A 17,816-nucleotide genomic window follows, 5' to 3' on the forward strand; every position below is an offset into this window, starting at 1 on the left:
AATATTCTAGACTAAGTGTAGGCCTATCGAAGTAAGTTGTCACAGCTTTGCCACATTTGTTTACCATGGCGTCTACTCAAGCGAATTCATTTAACAATGCGAGTCTCTGGCTGTGTCGCCAGACGAGCCATCTGGCGTTCCATAGTAAAACGATTGGCTCCACCTCTTTGCTTACATTCTCCAATGTGCCATAGCAACGAGAGGCGAGCCGCCCGTTCCCGCGCATATTCCCATCCTTATATGGCCAGCAGAGTGCAGACGCACTGAAACGTCAGTCGTTTATGTAAAACAGTTTGATTGAAGAAAATCAGAAAATGGAGGCGTGAATGAAGCGCATGCGTACTGTGTTCACAACTATCCAGTCCCATACACAGCGAGCGAGACATCAACAAGAGAAGCGGGTTTGTGATACTGCTGGGTTTGGAGAATTGTTACATTGTAACGACGCATTTTCAAGGTTATAAGGCGACTTTGTATCAACTACTGCATACTTGCAAAGGTAAGAATTTGCTTTGCAATCGTTAAAGTCTTCTGAAAAAAAATCCAAGCTTTTGGTGTCTCTGTTTTCGACTATAATTCTACACAAGCTCCGAGTCTTGGCTGCTGGGGAAGGTGAACAATTAACAACACATTTCTCAGCCAGATAAACAGCTATATGTGGCTACAGTATATACCTACATTCTGGTGTTTTTTTGTACTGCTCATTATGATAAAATACACTAATAATTTAAGAAAATAACCTAGTGCTATATTTTTTGATGACTTCTGCAAGGTGAAAGTAGCCTAAATTAAGGAGACCATTTGCATCCTACCAATATAAAAACTTCTATAATAGGAGTAATTCGGTTTGTGAAATTAAATGCATTACGCATGTATTGCACGTACTGGTGCAATGTGGTGTTTATTTTTCCTTTCATTATCAGTGTTCTAGGCTGCTCGATAGATCAGTGTAGTTGTCATTGTCAGGTCCACTAAAACACACTTCCTTGTCGTGAAATGTTTGTTAGAGCCTACTGATGTAGGATAAACACTGTCCAAGTTGGATCCCTCACGCCCACCCGTGCTGGAGTGCGCTCTCAACACGCGGCGAACGATTGCTTCGTCAACACAAGATTTATTACCACAAAAAAAACAAATGGTAGTAAGGTCAAACGGGAAGTCGAATTCGGTAAAGAACTGTTGTTTAAAATCGAAGCTTTGAACTTCGTGCGCAACGTTGTTTGGAGGTGGACTGTAATGCGAAGCTGCGCAATTGAATAGGCTAACAAAGAATAAAGATCCCATTACACGATTATTCGAAGACACATTTGGGTTCATGTTAAGGGGGGTAATGTGTTTATTCGAAAAAGGTTTGGTTAATGCAATTGTGTCATCAACAATATCGAGTTCACGGACAGGCAGCTGGACGACGGCGGATTTGAACGGCCAAATAAAATGGGTGCGCAGGAGGCAGCATGTGCCATGCTGTCTCGCGACGCGAAAGTGGGCGGTGAACGTATCGATTTACAGTAGTCTTTTCTAGATGGAAAGGTTCGCTTTTTCACCATTACAAGTCTTATTTTTTAAATATGGAATGGTTTTTATTATTAATATCTCAATGGTTTACTTTCAACGATGTCAGTCAGTTGTAAAACTTCGAAATGATTCGCACAACATCGCATCACACATCAGCTCGATTCCTGCCATCACTCCCCCCCCCCCCCTCACTCCCCCAGCCTTTGAAGTATGTTGCCATGTTGAGTTACGTCACGTAGCCTACTGTAGCCTATTATACAGCTACTGTCTGCGGTTGTGCCACTGCACTGTCAAGAGACCAGGGGTACTGCCGCTTAAATCGCAAAACAAGTAGGCCTATCCAAGGGGGCGCGGCTCACGGTTTTGCCGCAATATTGTGAATGTCTACTGCAGCCTACATGTGGTTATGGCTTTCCACAACACTAAAGTAGCCTGCAATTCAACTATTTTATAAAGGTCCCTTATAAATCAGAAAGAGTTGACAGGTTTGTCATTAGGCCTAGCCTTTTAACAATTTTGCCATATCACTGCGGGGGCTTTGCAAATCTCATAATCGTAGGACTACAGGAGCGCGGCAGGGCGACACGGTCTGTCTGATTCGCTGACTGTTGACCTAGTTCACTCCATTTGGGTCAGGGCATGGCAAGATGCTCACTTTCATCTGCGGGTTATTATTGCGTGAGGCGTTCCAATAGGCTGGTAGATGTCAGTCCGTGGTGGAATTAAAATTATTTAAATGGTAAAATGTTTTGCTGCTGATTTTTGAACTTGAATACCCCTGCAAATAGTCAAAACCAAAATGTTTAGGGCTATAAATGCGCCCATAGATGACCAAACCTGGCATGATCGGTAGCCTTTGCTACTTTATAGGCTCTATGGTGATGCACATGTGATTTTAAATGTGATTATCGCAAATTGTCACAATCTTGCTGTTATGTTATTTTTGTTGCTGTAAAGATGTTTGGCTTTCACAAGCCGAAGATGTACCGGAGTTTAGACGGCTGTTGCATCTGCCGCGCCAAGTCCTCCAGCTCGCGCTTCACCGACAGCAAGCGGTATGAGAAGGACTTCACCAGCTGCTTCGGGTAAAAGACTACTCTGGTCCTTTAGGGATCATTCATTGCAGTTAGTTTGATATCACACACACACACACACACACACACACACACACACACACACACACACACACACACACACACACACTAATGAATGAGCATAGTTCACTAGGCTACACAATTTGTTCCTGTGCTTTATCGTGTGTCAACATGTCTCCTCTTCATATCCTGTAGATTGTGTGAAACTCGTTCTGGAGAAATTTGTAATGCTTGTGTTCTTCTGGTGAAACGATGGAAGAAACTCCCAGTGGGATCTAAGAAGAACTGGAATCATGTAAGCAAAACATCCCTCTACCATATCACAGAAAATTTTAGACAGTAACACTAGATAAGAACTAATACTGCTTTAGGCTACAGTAAATGGAAATTCATATCTTGGCTAAAGTTGGATTTTTTATTGTGCCATCTCAGTTTTATTAGTCGGCTGCGGTGAAGCATAGAGCTTGCACCCTCCAGATAAGTGGCCTACTTTTTCTGTAAATAAATACATGCAAGATTACATTATTTCAGGTCTTTCAGCTGTAGTATTTACCATAATGACAGAAACTCAGGCAACTGCTACTGTAGTAGTAATTGCCATCATAACTAATTTGTTTCCTATAAAATAAATTAAAAAATAAATTTGGTTATAATGGTTGTATAACCCATTTTCTTCTCCTCTCCACCACTCCATCCTCTGCAGGTGGTAGATGCCAGGGGAGGCCCAAGCCTAAAGATTTCCTCCAGGCCAAAGAAGATGAAGTCCCTGTCCAAGAGAGCCAAGCCAAGCCAGATCAGCCGACTGCAGAAAGAGCTCAAGAGAAACAGTAAGTTCTGCACCCCTGTATTCTATTGTTTACCACTTCAGAAGATATATGCACCGAAAGACACATTCCACCTTTCTGATCTCTGCCTGGAAGGAGTATGATGTATCAGATGAAGTTGCAACTTCAGTAGACTCCTTGCTTGTACTCCTACACTTTGTGTAGATTTGAAATGGATTGGATAGGTGTAAGCAAAATGTATTCATATACAGAAGTGATTAAGAGCAGGGGACTGTGGTCGATTTGGAACTGGGCAAACATTCTCCTCGTGCGAGTGTCCTTGGGATGGAAATGCTTCCTGAGGATATGTTGCAAATGTTGCATGGCAATTGGACATTGAATGTCTTTGGAATAACTAACTGTGTTCTTACTACCCCCCCCCCCCCTCAAGACTCAGATGCCCACAGCACCACGTCCAGTGCTTCCCCGGCCCAGTCTCCCAGCTACAGCAACCCTTCAGACGAGGGCTCAGACTCAGAGCTCACTCCTGGGTCCAGCCGCTCTCCTGTCTTCTCCTTCCTGGACCTCACCTACTGGAAGAGGTAAGCCTACAGTCCCCTTACAGTCAGTCTAGTGCATGTCTGCAGAGACAACACACATGTCCTATCCTGTACACAGCCACACATACATTTCTGAAAACTCTATCCATGTTTAGTTCACCAGGGTAAGTTGATATGGATGCTTAACTGTCATCCTCCATATATAGATTTCTTTTTTGACGATGATGATAAACAGGAATACGATCTCCACAGTGTGGCTGAGTGACTATAGCCTGAGCCTCCTCACGCCATGTTTGTTGACATTTCATCCTCTGCCTGTAGTACATCTTGAATACATTATGAGGCCTGTGTGTGTGTGGTCACTCTTTCACAGTTTCAAATGATTTCCAGCTTCACACACTGTAGCGGGCTACATTAAAAGTACAACTCTCATGTACAGTCAGACTCTCGTGTGTGTGCGTGAGTGCGCATGGTGAGCTCATGACTCTCCAAACAGAACACTCTGTCTGTAATCTCCTGCCTGGAAGCTTCCTGGCTAATGTTCACCAGATGCACAGGCTTACCACTGCTTTGGCATTCTGATTAAAGAAGGAAGAGGGAAAGAAAAACGGAAGGAAAGTTGGGCCATTAAAAGGGCCTAGCTAACAATAACAATCACTTCTCTTTTTATAGCATTATGAAGCAATGCAGTAACTGACATTAGCATTAAATACATTTGATTGGCTCTTGATTATCTAATAGGGAAAATGGCTATAACTTGTTTGTTGACATGAGCCAATTTAAAATATCTGAGGTTCCGAAATATAGTCATGATATATGATGGATGGATGTTGTCTTTCCTTCTCCAGGCAGAGGGTGTGCTGTGGGATCATCTACAAGGGCCGCTTTGGGGAGGTGCTTATTGACCCCCACCTCTTTAAACCTTGCTGCCGCAAGAAACATCAGGAGCACCGACAGCAGCAGGAGGAAGAGGAAGAGGGGTACGAAGAAGAAGAGGAGGAGGAAGAGGTGGAAGTGGGGGAGGAGGGGCAAGGTGAGAAGATAGGGGAGGACGTACAAGAAGAGGTGGTGAATGAGGAGGAAGGGCAAGGGGAAGAGGAGGTGAATGAGGAGGAAGGGCAAGGGGAAGAGGTGAAAAATCCAAACAGCCAGGAAAACACAGAGATTCCTCAATTACAGGTCACCATGACAGCACCTCAGACCAAAGTGGAGAAGGAGGAGGCTGAGGAGGAAGAGTGGTGAAACTACACTCCCCGTGTGTGCACCCTGTGCATCTTTGAGGAAGCCTTGGAGTGCTCCTAGTTATCAAGCACTTATAAAAAGAAGTTACCTCAGATTGCCTTCAGTCAAAGAGCAGCTGAAACTCTTGGATTTGTTTTGTCATTTTATTTGATGGTTTGTTTGTTTGTTTGTGTTTATTTGGTAACTTATGGACTGAGCCATATGGACTCCTGACATGTTTCTACTTCATCTGGTGTTGTACTTAGTGTTCCTCTTGTCCTTACGTTTGAACACCCCTCAAGGTGTTTCTTCCCCTTGATATGAAATGCTGGAGCTCTGACTGATGGCCTGGAGACGTTAACGGTTTAGAGCATTAGAGTAGAATTTGTATTGTACTTATTCACAGTCACCCAGAGCATATATTTATCTCTACTTTATTGTATTGGCCTGTATATATTTCTATATGGGTCTCAGCTGAAAAAGGCCTATTCACTGCACCAACAGCAAATACACCAGCCTTAATTTTGTGTGACAGGCAGTGCTCGTGTTTTGTCTGTGTTGGTGGTAAGGGATGATAAGGGATAATAGTTAGTGTGGATAGTTCATGAGTTCAATCATGTTTAATATGTGTTAAGATATGAAATTGGGGCCTTAGGCTTGGAAAATTAAGAGAAGCTACACTGTATTTTGCATGAATGCCGAAGAGCCCACTTATCCAAAATACCCAATCATCAGATGCATGAGACTAAGATATTGCATGGCCTTAAAGGAAAACACATTTTCGTAAATCATACTTTCATTGTCCAGAACTAATGAACTGATACTCCAAAGTATTTTTTCTACATAAAAGAAAGAAAAAGAAAAAAAGTGTCTTCTCAACATAATACAGCGAGCAAACCATACTAATCAGTGCACTATTCTTCCATGGCCCTTTTCTCTGTAAGGGCATGATTACTTCTATTTCACTTTCTATATTCTCTTTCATACATAGTGGATTTTCTGAACCAAGATAACAACATACACCTACAATGCAATCAGTGTCTTCTCTTCTAATAAACACAGAATTTTACACAGAAACCTTGCTACATGAAAAAAAAAAAACATTGTGATTAACTTATGTTTGGAGAAAGTTTTGTGTTTCATTTGATTTTCATTTTGTTTTTATTGTTGTTGTTTTTTATTCTCATTGTGTGTCTGTATAAATTCCACAGACATTCCCTTCACCATAGCAACCATAGAGACCTTCACCATAGCAACTGCTACAATTGCTTCAGATACCAACAGTAATTGTGGACCAGGTGTCTTTTGTTCAGAGATCTCAACTTAGTGATGCCTCATCCTTAGTTAATGAAAGACATTATTGACAATGTGAGGTATCATGTCATTGCCTCTTTTATAAGCTGAACAAAGGTGTTGTACTACAATATCAAACAAAAGCCAAAGCACACTTAAATTAATCTAATTTCACATGCAATACAGGTTATTATGAGCTATTTGTCCTGTGTAATTTCTGTATATTTTTGTAGGACACTAACATGGAATCTGTTTTGTTTGATCCATAGTGTAAGAGAAGTTGTTTGTGTGTATATGTACATATTTAAGTGGGGGGTGAGGGCTGCAGTTGTGGTTCAGTTTCTCTGTTATTTATTTCATATTTATTTGTATTACATTTGCATTTTCCCTGTCTGTATTAATATGCTGATTTCTCACTAAGTAATAATTTTAAGACTTTACATTTGCAGTTTTTGTATTTCAGTGATGCGATTAGATCTAATGTAGTTCTAAGCAGTGTTTGGCCTTAAATTCACAATTGACAATATTTGTGAAATATTGGCAACAATACTCTTATTTTCTACTCCAGTTGTGCTGTGTGGTAACTTATTCTGTATTATACAAACAATCCTGTTGAAATAAGAATTTCAGTCATTTGACAGCTAAGTACTTTCCTCTCTCTTTACCTTGTCATGTAACATCCAAATGGGATATAATTTTGTATAGAATAGCTTGTCTCTTAGTTTTAGTGCTACATGCATGTATTGTAGCTATGCACTTGCATTTACAAAAATTAGATAGACAAAGCAACTTTTGTATTTTTTTACACTATGTACTTTTTTCTTTTCTTTTTTACTAGTCATTCAATAAAAGTACTTTTGTGAGTCTCAATATGTATTTTCTGTGGTTTTGAATCCTGCTGTTACCTCCCTTTTTTGGATCTATACAGAGGACTAATTTCTTATAACTGCATTTTTGTTGAGAGAGAGAAATCGTTCATATGAAATACATATCAATGACCACAATGGATCTGTATGGGTTTTCTAGTGGAGTGAGAGAGTATCCTTTCTGTTGTAGAGAGTGGGCTGGTTGGCATGGGAGGGTCGATGCATTTAAAAGAGTGCTGACGCCACCGGAAAATGAATGTCATGCGGTAGGTCACGTGGTTAAAGATTTTCACAACACGGAAGTATAGCGTTTCCAGTGTTGCTACTTGCTAATCAATGGAGTAGGGATCAATGAGTGCATTGTCACACCAACATTTTTATTTTAATCCTTCGAATCAAGTGTTCAACAAAGTTCACAGATATAACGACGTTTGGACCACGCCGTAAGTAGCTAGTAAATGTTAATAATATGTAAACTGATAGCCGCTTTATATAGCATGCTAGCTAACAGTAAGATATCTAGAGAAGGTAAACAAACGTATAATTGTGACAGAAACAAGACACATTAGGCGATGGGGAGTTATCAATAACACCCATTCTCAATCGCAGATTTGTCTGATCTCTTGGTGCAATTGTGTTGCGTACTTGCCCTGAATCAAACAGGACGAGTTGGACTGGACTGGTACTTGTCCTAATTCAGGGTTAAACACTAGCCCTAAACTTTAAGACATGTCCTGATTCAGGGCACGGTGCATACATGCTTGTTTGTGTATTTCTTGTCAAATTAATTCATTTAGGTTTGAACAGTGGTCTGTAAATAATTGTATTTTCGATGGAGACTAGTACCAGAGCCATACAGATATATACGAGTCTCATTTTCCACTGCAGTATCATCACCATGGAACCCACTGCCTCTGGAATGTTCTGTAACCGAATGCTCAGCATGGTCAACTCTGAGGACGTCAACGCCATCATCCAAGCTCAGAGGCACATGTGAGTGGCAAGATCTGCACCTTTGGAGGTCTAGTGAGGCTGCGTTGGGATTCAGCTCTGTCTGTACATTTGATTCCAACCATAATGGCTAGTTTTAATACAGGTTACCTTCTGGGAGTCACTGTGATACTGGGTGGCATCAAATCAAACAGTACAGCTCTTTGTCTTTGTCCTATGCAGCAAACTCATTAACATTGGACAGGCTGTATACAGTTCATAGTTGTGTCTTTTTTTGTTTAATTTACAGTCAATGCAATGCTCCTTGTCACTGACTTGTGAAACCTTGTTCTGTAGCCTATTCATATCATGCTTGTGATTGGTTCCATTCCCAGGCTGGACCGCTTTGAGAAGACCAATGAGATGCTGATAAACTTCAATGGGCTGTCCAACGTGCGGCTACAGCAGATGAACGAGCACTTCCTGCTCCACACTCGTACGCTGGTGGAGATGAAGAAAGACCTGGACAGCATTTTCAGGAGAATCAGGTGTGTGATTCAACCTTTCCCATCTCCTCTCCTCCATTCCTACCCTCTACCTCCACCTCCAAAAAACACATATTGATTGTTTTCTTTATCCATTCAGGACATTGAAGGTAAAGATTGGTAAGCAGTACCCAGAGGCTTTCAGCAGTGAGTTTAGCTTTTTTTCTAGTATGCATCACACGTCTGCCCCGTCTGACTCACACTACACTATAACATGGTTGTAAAATGTTTACTGTACAATGCTTGATTCGTGATCAGGATGTTTAGATGGTCATGCGAGTAACAACAAACAGGCAACAAATATTTTACATCAATTAAATGATTAGATTCCACATTCCAGTCCTTGTCTGTCAAGTTGGAGATCTGATCTGAGATCAGCGTCCTCCTCCAAATCTTAATCTTATCTATTAATAAGGAAAACTCGAAACTGCCTTTTCAGTTTCTCGGGACAAATTCACCCTGTAACCTCTCGCCTTCCCCCACAGACGTCCACGAGTCGCCCATCTTGGAGGATGACGATGACGAATTCGACCCGATTCCACCCAGCGTTGCCACGACAGCCACCACGGAGCAGAGCACAGAGTCGTGTGATACGAGCCCTGACATTATCTCCCCCACCGTGAGCGGGTGTTCTGAGGACCTCTCTCAGGGGCAGCCTGATACGCCCTCCTCCTCTGACAGCCCTGATACAGCCGTGCTGCAGGACGAGGGCCCAGACTCAGTACCTGCAGAGTAATGAAGCACAGGCACTCTCACATACCTCCAGTGTCACTGGCACTGTAACGCCCACAGACACAGTGATGTGGTGCTGTCTGGATATGGCGCTTGAAGTCCTGAACCTGAAACCAACCCTAAAGAAGATGTCACTGTCAATGTAATTGATTGGCTTTAGAGTCAATTTATGTGTTCTGCCACGTATGTTTCAGTTGCTGATCTTGGAGAGGGGTTACCAGCCCTAATTCTAGAAGAACTATAACCAAGGACTACACTAGGATGGATCCTTTCTGTAGACATGCTTGCTTCATGCTTATCCAGTACTCGCCACTAACGATGCAGAGGATACTTGAATTTTTGTGTGTTTGTACTGAAGAACTGAATCCTTCATTTACTAAATAGGGAGAAGGCCATTTTGTGTTTGTATGCACTCTCTTTTATTGTTTTATGTTTGGCTTGAAAATATGCACTCCTGTGTAGAGGTTATGAGCCTTGTTGGTCATGTATAAGCTCATTGAAGTCAGCTTTTTCTCACAATGTTACAGCTTGCCTAAATATTGTTAGTTATTATGAGTGATATACACCAATGTTGTTTGTCCTATTGAAACCTCAGTAACACCACACCAAAGACATGTTTGAAAAACATGACAAACGTGTGAGTTTGATCATAGGAGTTCAGTATTGTTGTCCTTGTTTCTCATGTATTCATTTTATTTTGTTGTGATGACTTGAACTAAACTAATGACCTATAGGTGAAGTGGTAAGCGAATGCATTCAAAATGTATATATCATGAATAGTTGTTGTGTAATAACTTGAATGGTACATTATTTAAACAGGATTATTTGACAATTAAACGGTCGAGAAAAAAACAAACTATTTTCTTCCCTTTATTGTTAGTTCTCGTATAACTTACTCTCTCTTATATAGTATACATTACACTTCATTATACATTATATCATTTATTTCACCACTTACAGCATTCACCACCAGAGAGTGCTGTGGTATAATTCAAGCGGCAAAATTCGATGCTGATAGTGAAGAGGGTCAAAGGTGAGCCACCACCGCTTACAAGCAACAACATCCGACATCACATCGCACACGTCAGGGATTTACCACCGGCCTAAAATCCAGATGTTTGACTGTTAAACGCATAAACAATTGATTGATCGAGTCAAAGACTCAATCTGGTGGACGTTAACGTTAATGGGCATCCGGGGCAATAAAAGAGTTCGAGGTAAATTCTAATCTCATGTTAACAGAGCTAGCTACCTAACAGAGTCGAATGCTTGCCACTCAGATGGACGATGTCGTCAGTAGGGAAAAAAGTGCCTGGTGTTAGTGGTGTGGTCTGTGCATTTTGGTCAGAGACATGAGGAGGGGGAGGTTTTTAAATTGCATACTTGACTAGGTTAGCTACTGTTGTTACTCCAATGTACCTGGCGGTGGAAAAGTGTTATCCAAATGCATCAATCCATTGTATGAGTATAAAGGATATGCATTTTGTATTGAGCAGCTGCAATAGGATGCTTCTGTGTTGATTCTCAGATTTGATACATGAGGGATCCAGACGACTTTTGCCCAAAAGATGAGGAGACTGTCCCGGAAGAAGGCTCTTAATCTGGTGAAGGAGCTGGATGCCTTCCCCAAGGTTCCTGAAAGCTATGTAGAAACGACAGCAAGTGGGGGAACAGGTGAGTTATTATCAGTCAATACGAAGAGGAATTGCAGTCAGACATTATAGTTGTTGTAGCTCTGAATGATTGCAGTCTGATTCTAAAAATCTGTGTATCATTAAGATCTATTCATGTAAGAGTGAGATTGGTTAGGATTAACCCTGGTGTCTGATGTCGCCATGATGTGAAGTAGTAAGTGAGTAGTATCTGTACAATGAGCCACAAACTGAAAGGGAAAAGTTTAGAAAGAGCATCTAACCTCTCCTCTGCTCTCTCTCCCCAGTGTCCCTCATAGCCTTCACATTCATGGCGATCCTGGCCTTCCTGGAGTTCTTTGTGTATCGAGACACATGGATGAAGTATGAGTATGAAGTAGACAAAGACTTTTCTAGGTAACAGAAATACTCCAAGACCAGCTGTCTGTTTTATAACAGTCTTGGTAATCAGTGTTGATCCTCGCAACTTACTGTACAGCCCTATGTGAAGATGTAGAATATATGGATGTTGAATTTCTTACAATTTCAGAGTTCTGTGTTTGGTTTACAAGGCTATAGAGTTGAATTAAGAGTTGATTCATTGCTTAATGTTTTTGTTTTTGTTTTAGTGGTTACTTAATCTAAACCATGGCTTCCTTTTTTGTGTCTACTTAATCTAAACCATGTCCTCTTTTCTTTTTCTTTTTTCTTTTCAGTAAATTAAGAATAAATGTAGACATCACAGTCGCCATGAGGTGTCAATGTAAGTATTTTGACCTGTTGAGGATTGTACTTTTACAGTTTGAAGTTTGAAGCACATGAACCTGTAAGGTGTTGGTTGATGTTTAATTGCTCATATTGACTGATCTTTCGTATTGATTGATCTGCTGTGTTCGTGGGTGTCTCTAGTTGTAGGTGCAGATGTCCTAGACCTGGCAGAGACGATGGTTGCATCAGACGGCCTGCAGTATGATCCAGTAAGTATGACTGCCAGTCTGGTACCATAGCACGCCATAGCACCCTCACACAAAGGCAGGAAACATGGGGTTGCAGGAAATTCAATGATGAAATAAGTCACACAACAATTTCGAGGATGGATGCGACTTCTTTTACTTTTCATAAGCCATCACAGCACACGTGTTCAAATCTTCTATTTTAACTGTAGGTCACCTTTGAACTCTCTCCCATCCAAAGACTGTGGCACAGGTAAGGTACTTAACTCCGTTCAGTTAGAATTGAAACCTTGTAACCTGTGACAGTATTGAAAGGGGACTCATCCGAGCATGCACACAGAATAATAATAGAACTGTTTCACTTCCCTATTTACCCCTTCTCCCCACGTATCTCTGTCTCCCTGCCAGTACTCTGCTGCACATCCAGGGCCGTCTCAGGGAGGAACACTCGCTGCAGGACGTCCTCTTCAAGACCGTCTTAAAAGGAGGCTCCACAGCCCTGCCCCCCAGGTCTGTAAACCAATGATTGTGTGATTTAGTATATGGATGGATGGATGAATTAATAAATAGATAGGAAGATAGATAGATATGTGGATTAATTGATTAATTCTACCGACAGTATGTCATAATATCAACTGAACATAGAGCTCTTCCACATTTGCGTAAGTCTTGCTTTGATGTCGATGGGAAATTTGTGCGATTGATTCGACTTCCGCGCACAGATCGCGAGTTAGGATTTCACCCGGAGTGAGATAAAGGAAGGTATATTTCTTCCCTCTGATCTGGTGTTCTCCTTCCAGAGAGGACAGCCCCTCCCAGCCACCAGCAGCCTGCAGGATACATGGGCACCTGTATGTAAACAAGGTGGCAGGCAACTTTCATATCACTGTGGGCAAGTATGTCACCTCACTCTAACTCAGACCTCATCTCACATCGCCTAGTTTGTCTCTGAACTGTGTAATATCATGAGTTATGTCCGGTATGGGCGTGTACCGGAACTTCACCTTTGACCTTTTCAACCCATCACAGGGCCATCCCACATCCTCGAGGCCATGCCCATCTAGCAGCTCTTGTCAGCCATGACAGTGAGTTTCTGTGTTGACTCAAACACCTATATTACTGTTGAGCATAAGCATAATAATATGAGGTATAAGTATGAAGTAGACAAAGACTTTTCCAGGTAACAGAAATACTCCAAGACCAGCTGTCTGTTTTATAACAGTCTTGGTAATCAGTGTTGATCCTCGCAACTTACTGTACAGTCCTATGTGAAGATGCAGAATATATGGATGTTGAATTTCTTACGATTTCAGAGTTCTGTGTTTGTAATAAGTAAGAACAAATGTTTAGGTTTACGAGGCTATAGAGTTGAATTAAGAGTTGATTCATTGTTTAATGTTTTTTTGTTTGGTTTTAGTGTTCACTTAATCTAAACCATGGCTTCCTTTGTTGTGTAGACATAAGCATAATAATATCACATAATAGTGCCATGTACATTGATATAACGCTATAATCAATTGATGGCTTTGATTTGTTGTTGTGGTATGACAGCGTATAACTTCTCCCATCGTATCGACCACCTGTCATTCGGGGAGGAGATCCCAGGGATTATCAACCCTCTGGACGGGACGGAGAAAGTCTGCACTGACAGTAAGTTCATCACACCCAAGTCTCAGAGGATTCCCATCGATGAACACACACTGAGCCTCACATTGGATCTCTGTTGCATTGAAGCTCTATGGTGACTCCTTGTTTTCTTTCTTTCTTCTAATAACCCACCTCAGATAACCAGATGTTCCAGTACTTCATCACCATAGTACCCACCAAACTAAACACCTACCAGATCTCTGCCGACACACACCAGTACTCTGTCACCGAGCGGGTAGGTCAAAGGGTCTTTAAGTATATGATGTATCTGTAAGTGTACGTGTTGCGTGTGTGTGTGTGTGTGTATGTCATACTACCTCTCCCCTCCTGTGTGTGTAGGAGCGGGTGATTAACCATGCGTTGGGCAGCCATGGAGTCTCAGGGATCTTTATGAAGTATGACATCAGCTCCCTGATGGTGAAGGTCACTGAGCAGCACATGCCCCTGTGGCGGTTCCTCGTCAGGCTCTGTGGCATCGTTGGAGGCATCTTCTCCACCACAGGTACATGGACATCACAGCCATCACGTCTTTTCCGCCAGTACACCGTACACACCTGAAATAACTGTGCTGTTGTCGTCATCATCATCATCTAATACCTCTCTCTGCTTCCTCCTCCCAGGCATGCTTCATAGTATGGTGGGCTTCTTTGTTGATGTTGTCTGCTGTCGCTTCAAACTAGGCGTGTACAGACCCAGAGAGGCAAGTCGACTCCATGCAAAAATCTAACATAGGAGCCACACGCTTGTCTATTCCACTTTTGTAAAGCTGTGTAGATTCAAAATGTGTAAAACGTAGTACAAGTTTATATTCACATAAAGAACATTTCAGAAGCATAAGATCACTTGGCCTCTACGAAATTTCTGTTTCAACAGTATATAGTGTTTTATTTGAACTGTATTTGAAATAATTTGTGTTTTCCCATGTTTCCTTCTCTTCCATTCTCAGGCGGGTCTGCTGGATGACCATGTGGACGATCAAGCCCCGGCACCTACAGAAAACCACACCCACTGACAGGACTCCCTATGGCTCCTATTGGATCCTCATTCCCTGTCCTGACAGACAATTGGCTGGATTGCTCTCTGACCGATTCCGTTTTCAACAATGACATTCTGGAAGCACAATGTTTACAGGCCAGCATTTTTATAAGGAAATGACCCTCCCCCCCTTTTTAGTTCTATAATGTTCTACAGAATTACTACCACTCAGACAAGAGTACTCATCCAGGAAGCATCACAGTGTTACCATACCATGCATTTCCAAATATTTTTTTTGTACTCTGGGTGTCATTGCCTCAGTGCATATCCCATGGCCACCTGTCTGCTCATGGAATCGTCACCAGCCAGTCTCAGGACAACTGAAGTAAGAGTTCTCATGTATATATTGTGTTGTTGGGTTGAAGGGGGGGGGGGGGGGGGGGGGGGTGTGTATTAGCTGAGTGATAATGGATTTGGTTGAAAGGGGGGGGGGTGGACGAGTTGAGTGACAAGGACAATAATAATGATGGTGGTGGATGTTGTGTGTAAATCTTGACTCTTGCGTTTATGACACTGATAATTCAATAAAACCTGCTTTCACCAAACTGCTTCTCATTGTTCCCATTTTCAACAGTCTGTCTCAGTGTGTGATGATGTCTTTTGCCAGGAAAATAAGTCACAAGTATTATCTGTATTGTGTTATGATACAGGTAGCTAAGCAACCACAGAAGAAAATAACTGCAACTTACCAACTGGGAGCATTTAGTGGCATGACACGGAGAGGAGGGGGTAGTGCATCTAACAGTAGTTATGCAGCAGTGATGATAACTTTATGCAAGTCATGATACAGTACACTTAATTGATCTATACTGTAGCTTCCCAACCATGTCTAGATTGTATGGCTCACCCAGACCAAACTATTCCATTTTACATTTATGTGCATTAAAATAAAAAACACATTCAGCCTATCATTATATGAGTCACTTCTATTGAACACATTTCAAAATATTATCACATCCTCACCCACATTCAGACCAATGATCCGTCAAATCAAGCAGTCATTCTGGAAATGAATACTTACACCATGTCAAGAGTTTATTTGACAGTATTTCAGAATATCTTTCAGTAAACAAGTTTTTTTTTCTTCTTTTTTTAGCAAAATGTAATATATCCGTACTGTCACATTTCATAAAAATAGTTGTTCACTTCAGTCTTTGAAACTACAGTATCAATGATACAGTAAACCATATTTGTAGGAATACAGCTGTACAGGATGGATAATACACAGTTAACACTACAGTACACAGTTATACTGATCTTAATGGGGAGTCATGAACGTGCCATCCTTCACACATATCTTTATAGCTTTTTTTTTTTCTGTATACAAAATCACTCACAGCAGGCAGGGGACAGCAGCCTCCACTGAGACAGGGAGGGCTGAGGGACAGACGCTTTCACCTTTACCTTGAACTTAGACCTGTTATACACACACATGTTCATTTTACAGTCTCAAACACTGTACTCAGTCTAGTGATTCTACATTGAGTATAATTACCTTGGAGTGGAATGAATGGTGGAGGTGTTTCAGATAATAGCAGCCTGTTTGAAAATTTACTGTAATTCGGAAACGTTTGGTTACATCCTCTTTGCAATATATTGTCAAAATGATGCCAACAAATGAAACACTCAAGGTTTGATTACTACAGAAGAGATCATTTTAGATAAGGGTTCAGATGAACTGAGAAGTGCAAAATTGGCACAAGTTCTTCTCAGAATGGTATATAAGAAAGAAAATGAAATGCCATTCTACTTTTTGTTCCACTTTTGCTTTTTTCCTCACTGGAGAATAACAGATAAAAATAAGCTAAATAAATCTCTCCCACTGTGTTTTGTGGTTCTAATGGAACATTGAAGTGCTTTTGTAATTCAGGTGAAATAACCCTTATCTCTTGAATGGATTTCACTTTGACAGCAAGACTGTTATTGGTTAGATTTTTTTTTTGTCTTCCACTGTGTTAAAAGCAGCACAAATAGATACATTTACATAACAACCTATCATTTCAATGATTCAAATGTGGTCTTTGGGACAATGCCACTGCTGAAAGAAATTAAATGCAGTTTGAGAGATGTTTACTTCCAAAGACATAACATAAATCTTGTAAAAATGGTAATGGTAAGGTCTGATAAAAAATATCTCAAAGTAAGTTAGGAGTTTTCAACATTGGTCCTTTAGTTCCCAAATTCCTGCAAGGAAGCACTCCAGAAGAACCCACACATACTTGACCACTCTTGCTGCTTTGATGCTAAAATAACAACACTGAACTCGGGGAGGTAGAGAATCAAACCCTGGTCTCTTTACAAATAGGCTACATGTCACCCCTTCATCACAATGAGGAAAAATGACAAAGTCTGACTTTTCATGATAGTACCACAACACTGCACGTTTGGGATTATCAAAATACTATGCTGCTAGCAAAAAAAAGAAAAAATGTACTGGTACACCATGGTGTTAAATCAAATTTAGAGCAGGTGACACCACTTAAGCATAATGATGTGCTGTCTGATATGTGTATAATCTCTAACATCAATTTTGCATTCTTATCCTTACACTAAGAAAAGACTTAATGATCGCCATGGTAACAGCTCTACATTAGTTCCAGTAAGGCACTCCGCCCCACCTCGTATCCCATGTCCTCCTCTCCTCTCCTCTCCTCTCCTCTACGCCTATGCCCCCCCACAGTGGTGTGGTTCATGTAGCACAGTAAAAGGCATAGAAATGGGAAATATAGAATGGACAAAGTTCTCTGTTTCATGTGCAGTTGTTGCATACAGCACAGCAAAAGCCCATCTGAACATGGTAGCATGACTGATTGGTGAAAGTTGCTTTCATGACTCACAGAATTTCACTGATATGAGTTCTCATGAGGCCAAATGGAATTTAAAACTTGAATGTTCCATTTGACTCATTCAAAATGACCGTTTGTATCACTAATACCCGATGGTTACCTCCACAGAGGATGTCCACTCTACATTCTACTTCTAGAAGGAGTTTGAGTCTCTGTATTAGGATGATATGGTGGTTTATGTCCA

The 17,816-nt window shown here is 41.2% G+C and overlaps 3 protein-coding genes across 4 annotated transcripts; all 3 read left to right on the forward strand.

Annotated features, from left to right (window-relative positions):
- Positions 1-386: 386 nt before the first annotated feature.
- LOC310802766 (SIN3-HDAC complex-associated factor-like) lies at positions 387-7,317 on the forward strand. 2 transcript variants are annotated; one of them, XM_083667311.1, is made up of 6 exons: positions 387-499; positions 2,473-2,600; positions 2,805-2,904; positions 3,313-3,436; positions 3,825-3,975; positions 4,782-7,317. In XM_083667311.1, the coding sequence occupies exons 2-6, from the start codon at positions 2,473-2,475 to the stop codon at positions 5,173-5,175; spliced, it is 897 nt and encodes a 298-aa protein (XP_083523437.1). In that variant the 5' UTR covers positions 387-499; the 3' UTR covers positions 5,176-7,317. The 2 variants fall into 2 exon arrangements, with proteins under 2 accessions (XP_083523437.1, XP_083523436.1); XM_083667310.1 differs by lacking the exon at positions 387-499 and adding an exon at positions 2,192-2,254.
- A 302-nt stretch (positions 7,318-7,619) lies between these two features.
- On the forward strand, positions 7,620-10,359 carry kxd1 (KxDL motif containing 1). Its single transcript, XM_083667312.1, has 5 exons — positions 7,620-7,756; positions 8,202-8,306; positions 8,639-8,791; positions 8,889-8,935; positions 9,274-10,359. Exons 1-5 carry the CDS (start codon positions 7,665-7,667, stop codon positions 9,522-9,524), a joined length of 648 nt encoding a protein of 215 aa, XP_083523438.1. The 5' UTR covers positions 7,620-7,664; the 3' UTR covers positions 9,525-10,359.
- A 229-nt stretch (positions 10,360-10,588) lies between these two features.
- Positions 10,589-15,142, forward strand: ergic2 (ERGIC and golgi 2). The gene is made up of 14 exons (XM_083667305.1): positions 10,589-10,737; positions 11,049-11,194; positions 11,460-11,568; positions 11,868-11,914; positions 12,061-12,128; positions 12,317-12,357; positions 12,513-12,614; positions 12,905-13,000; positions 13,134-13,189; positions 13,656-13,754; positions 13,889-13,986; positions 14,091-14,253; positions 14,372-14,451; positions 14,698-15,142. The coding sequence occupies exons 2-14, from the start codon at positions 11,089-11,091 to the stop codon at positions 14,761-14,763; spliced, it is 1,131 nt and encodes a 376-aa protein (XP_083523431.1). The 5' UTR covers positions 10,589-10,737; positions 11,049-11,088; the 3' UTR covers positions 14,764-15,142.
- Positions 15,143-17,816: the final 2,674 nt, after the last annotated feature.

Source organism: Argentina silus (assembly GCF_951799395.1).
Source record: "Argentina silus genome assembly, chromosome: 3".
NCBI classification, from domain to species: Eukaryota; Metazoa; Chordata; class Actinopteri; order Argentiniformes; family Argentinidae; genus Argentina; species Argentina silus.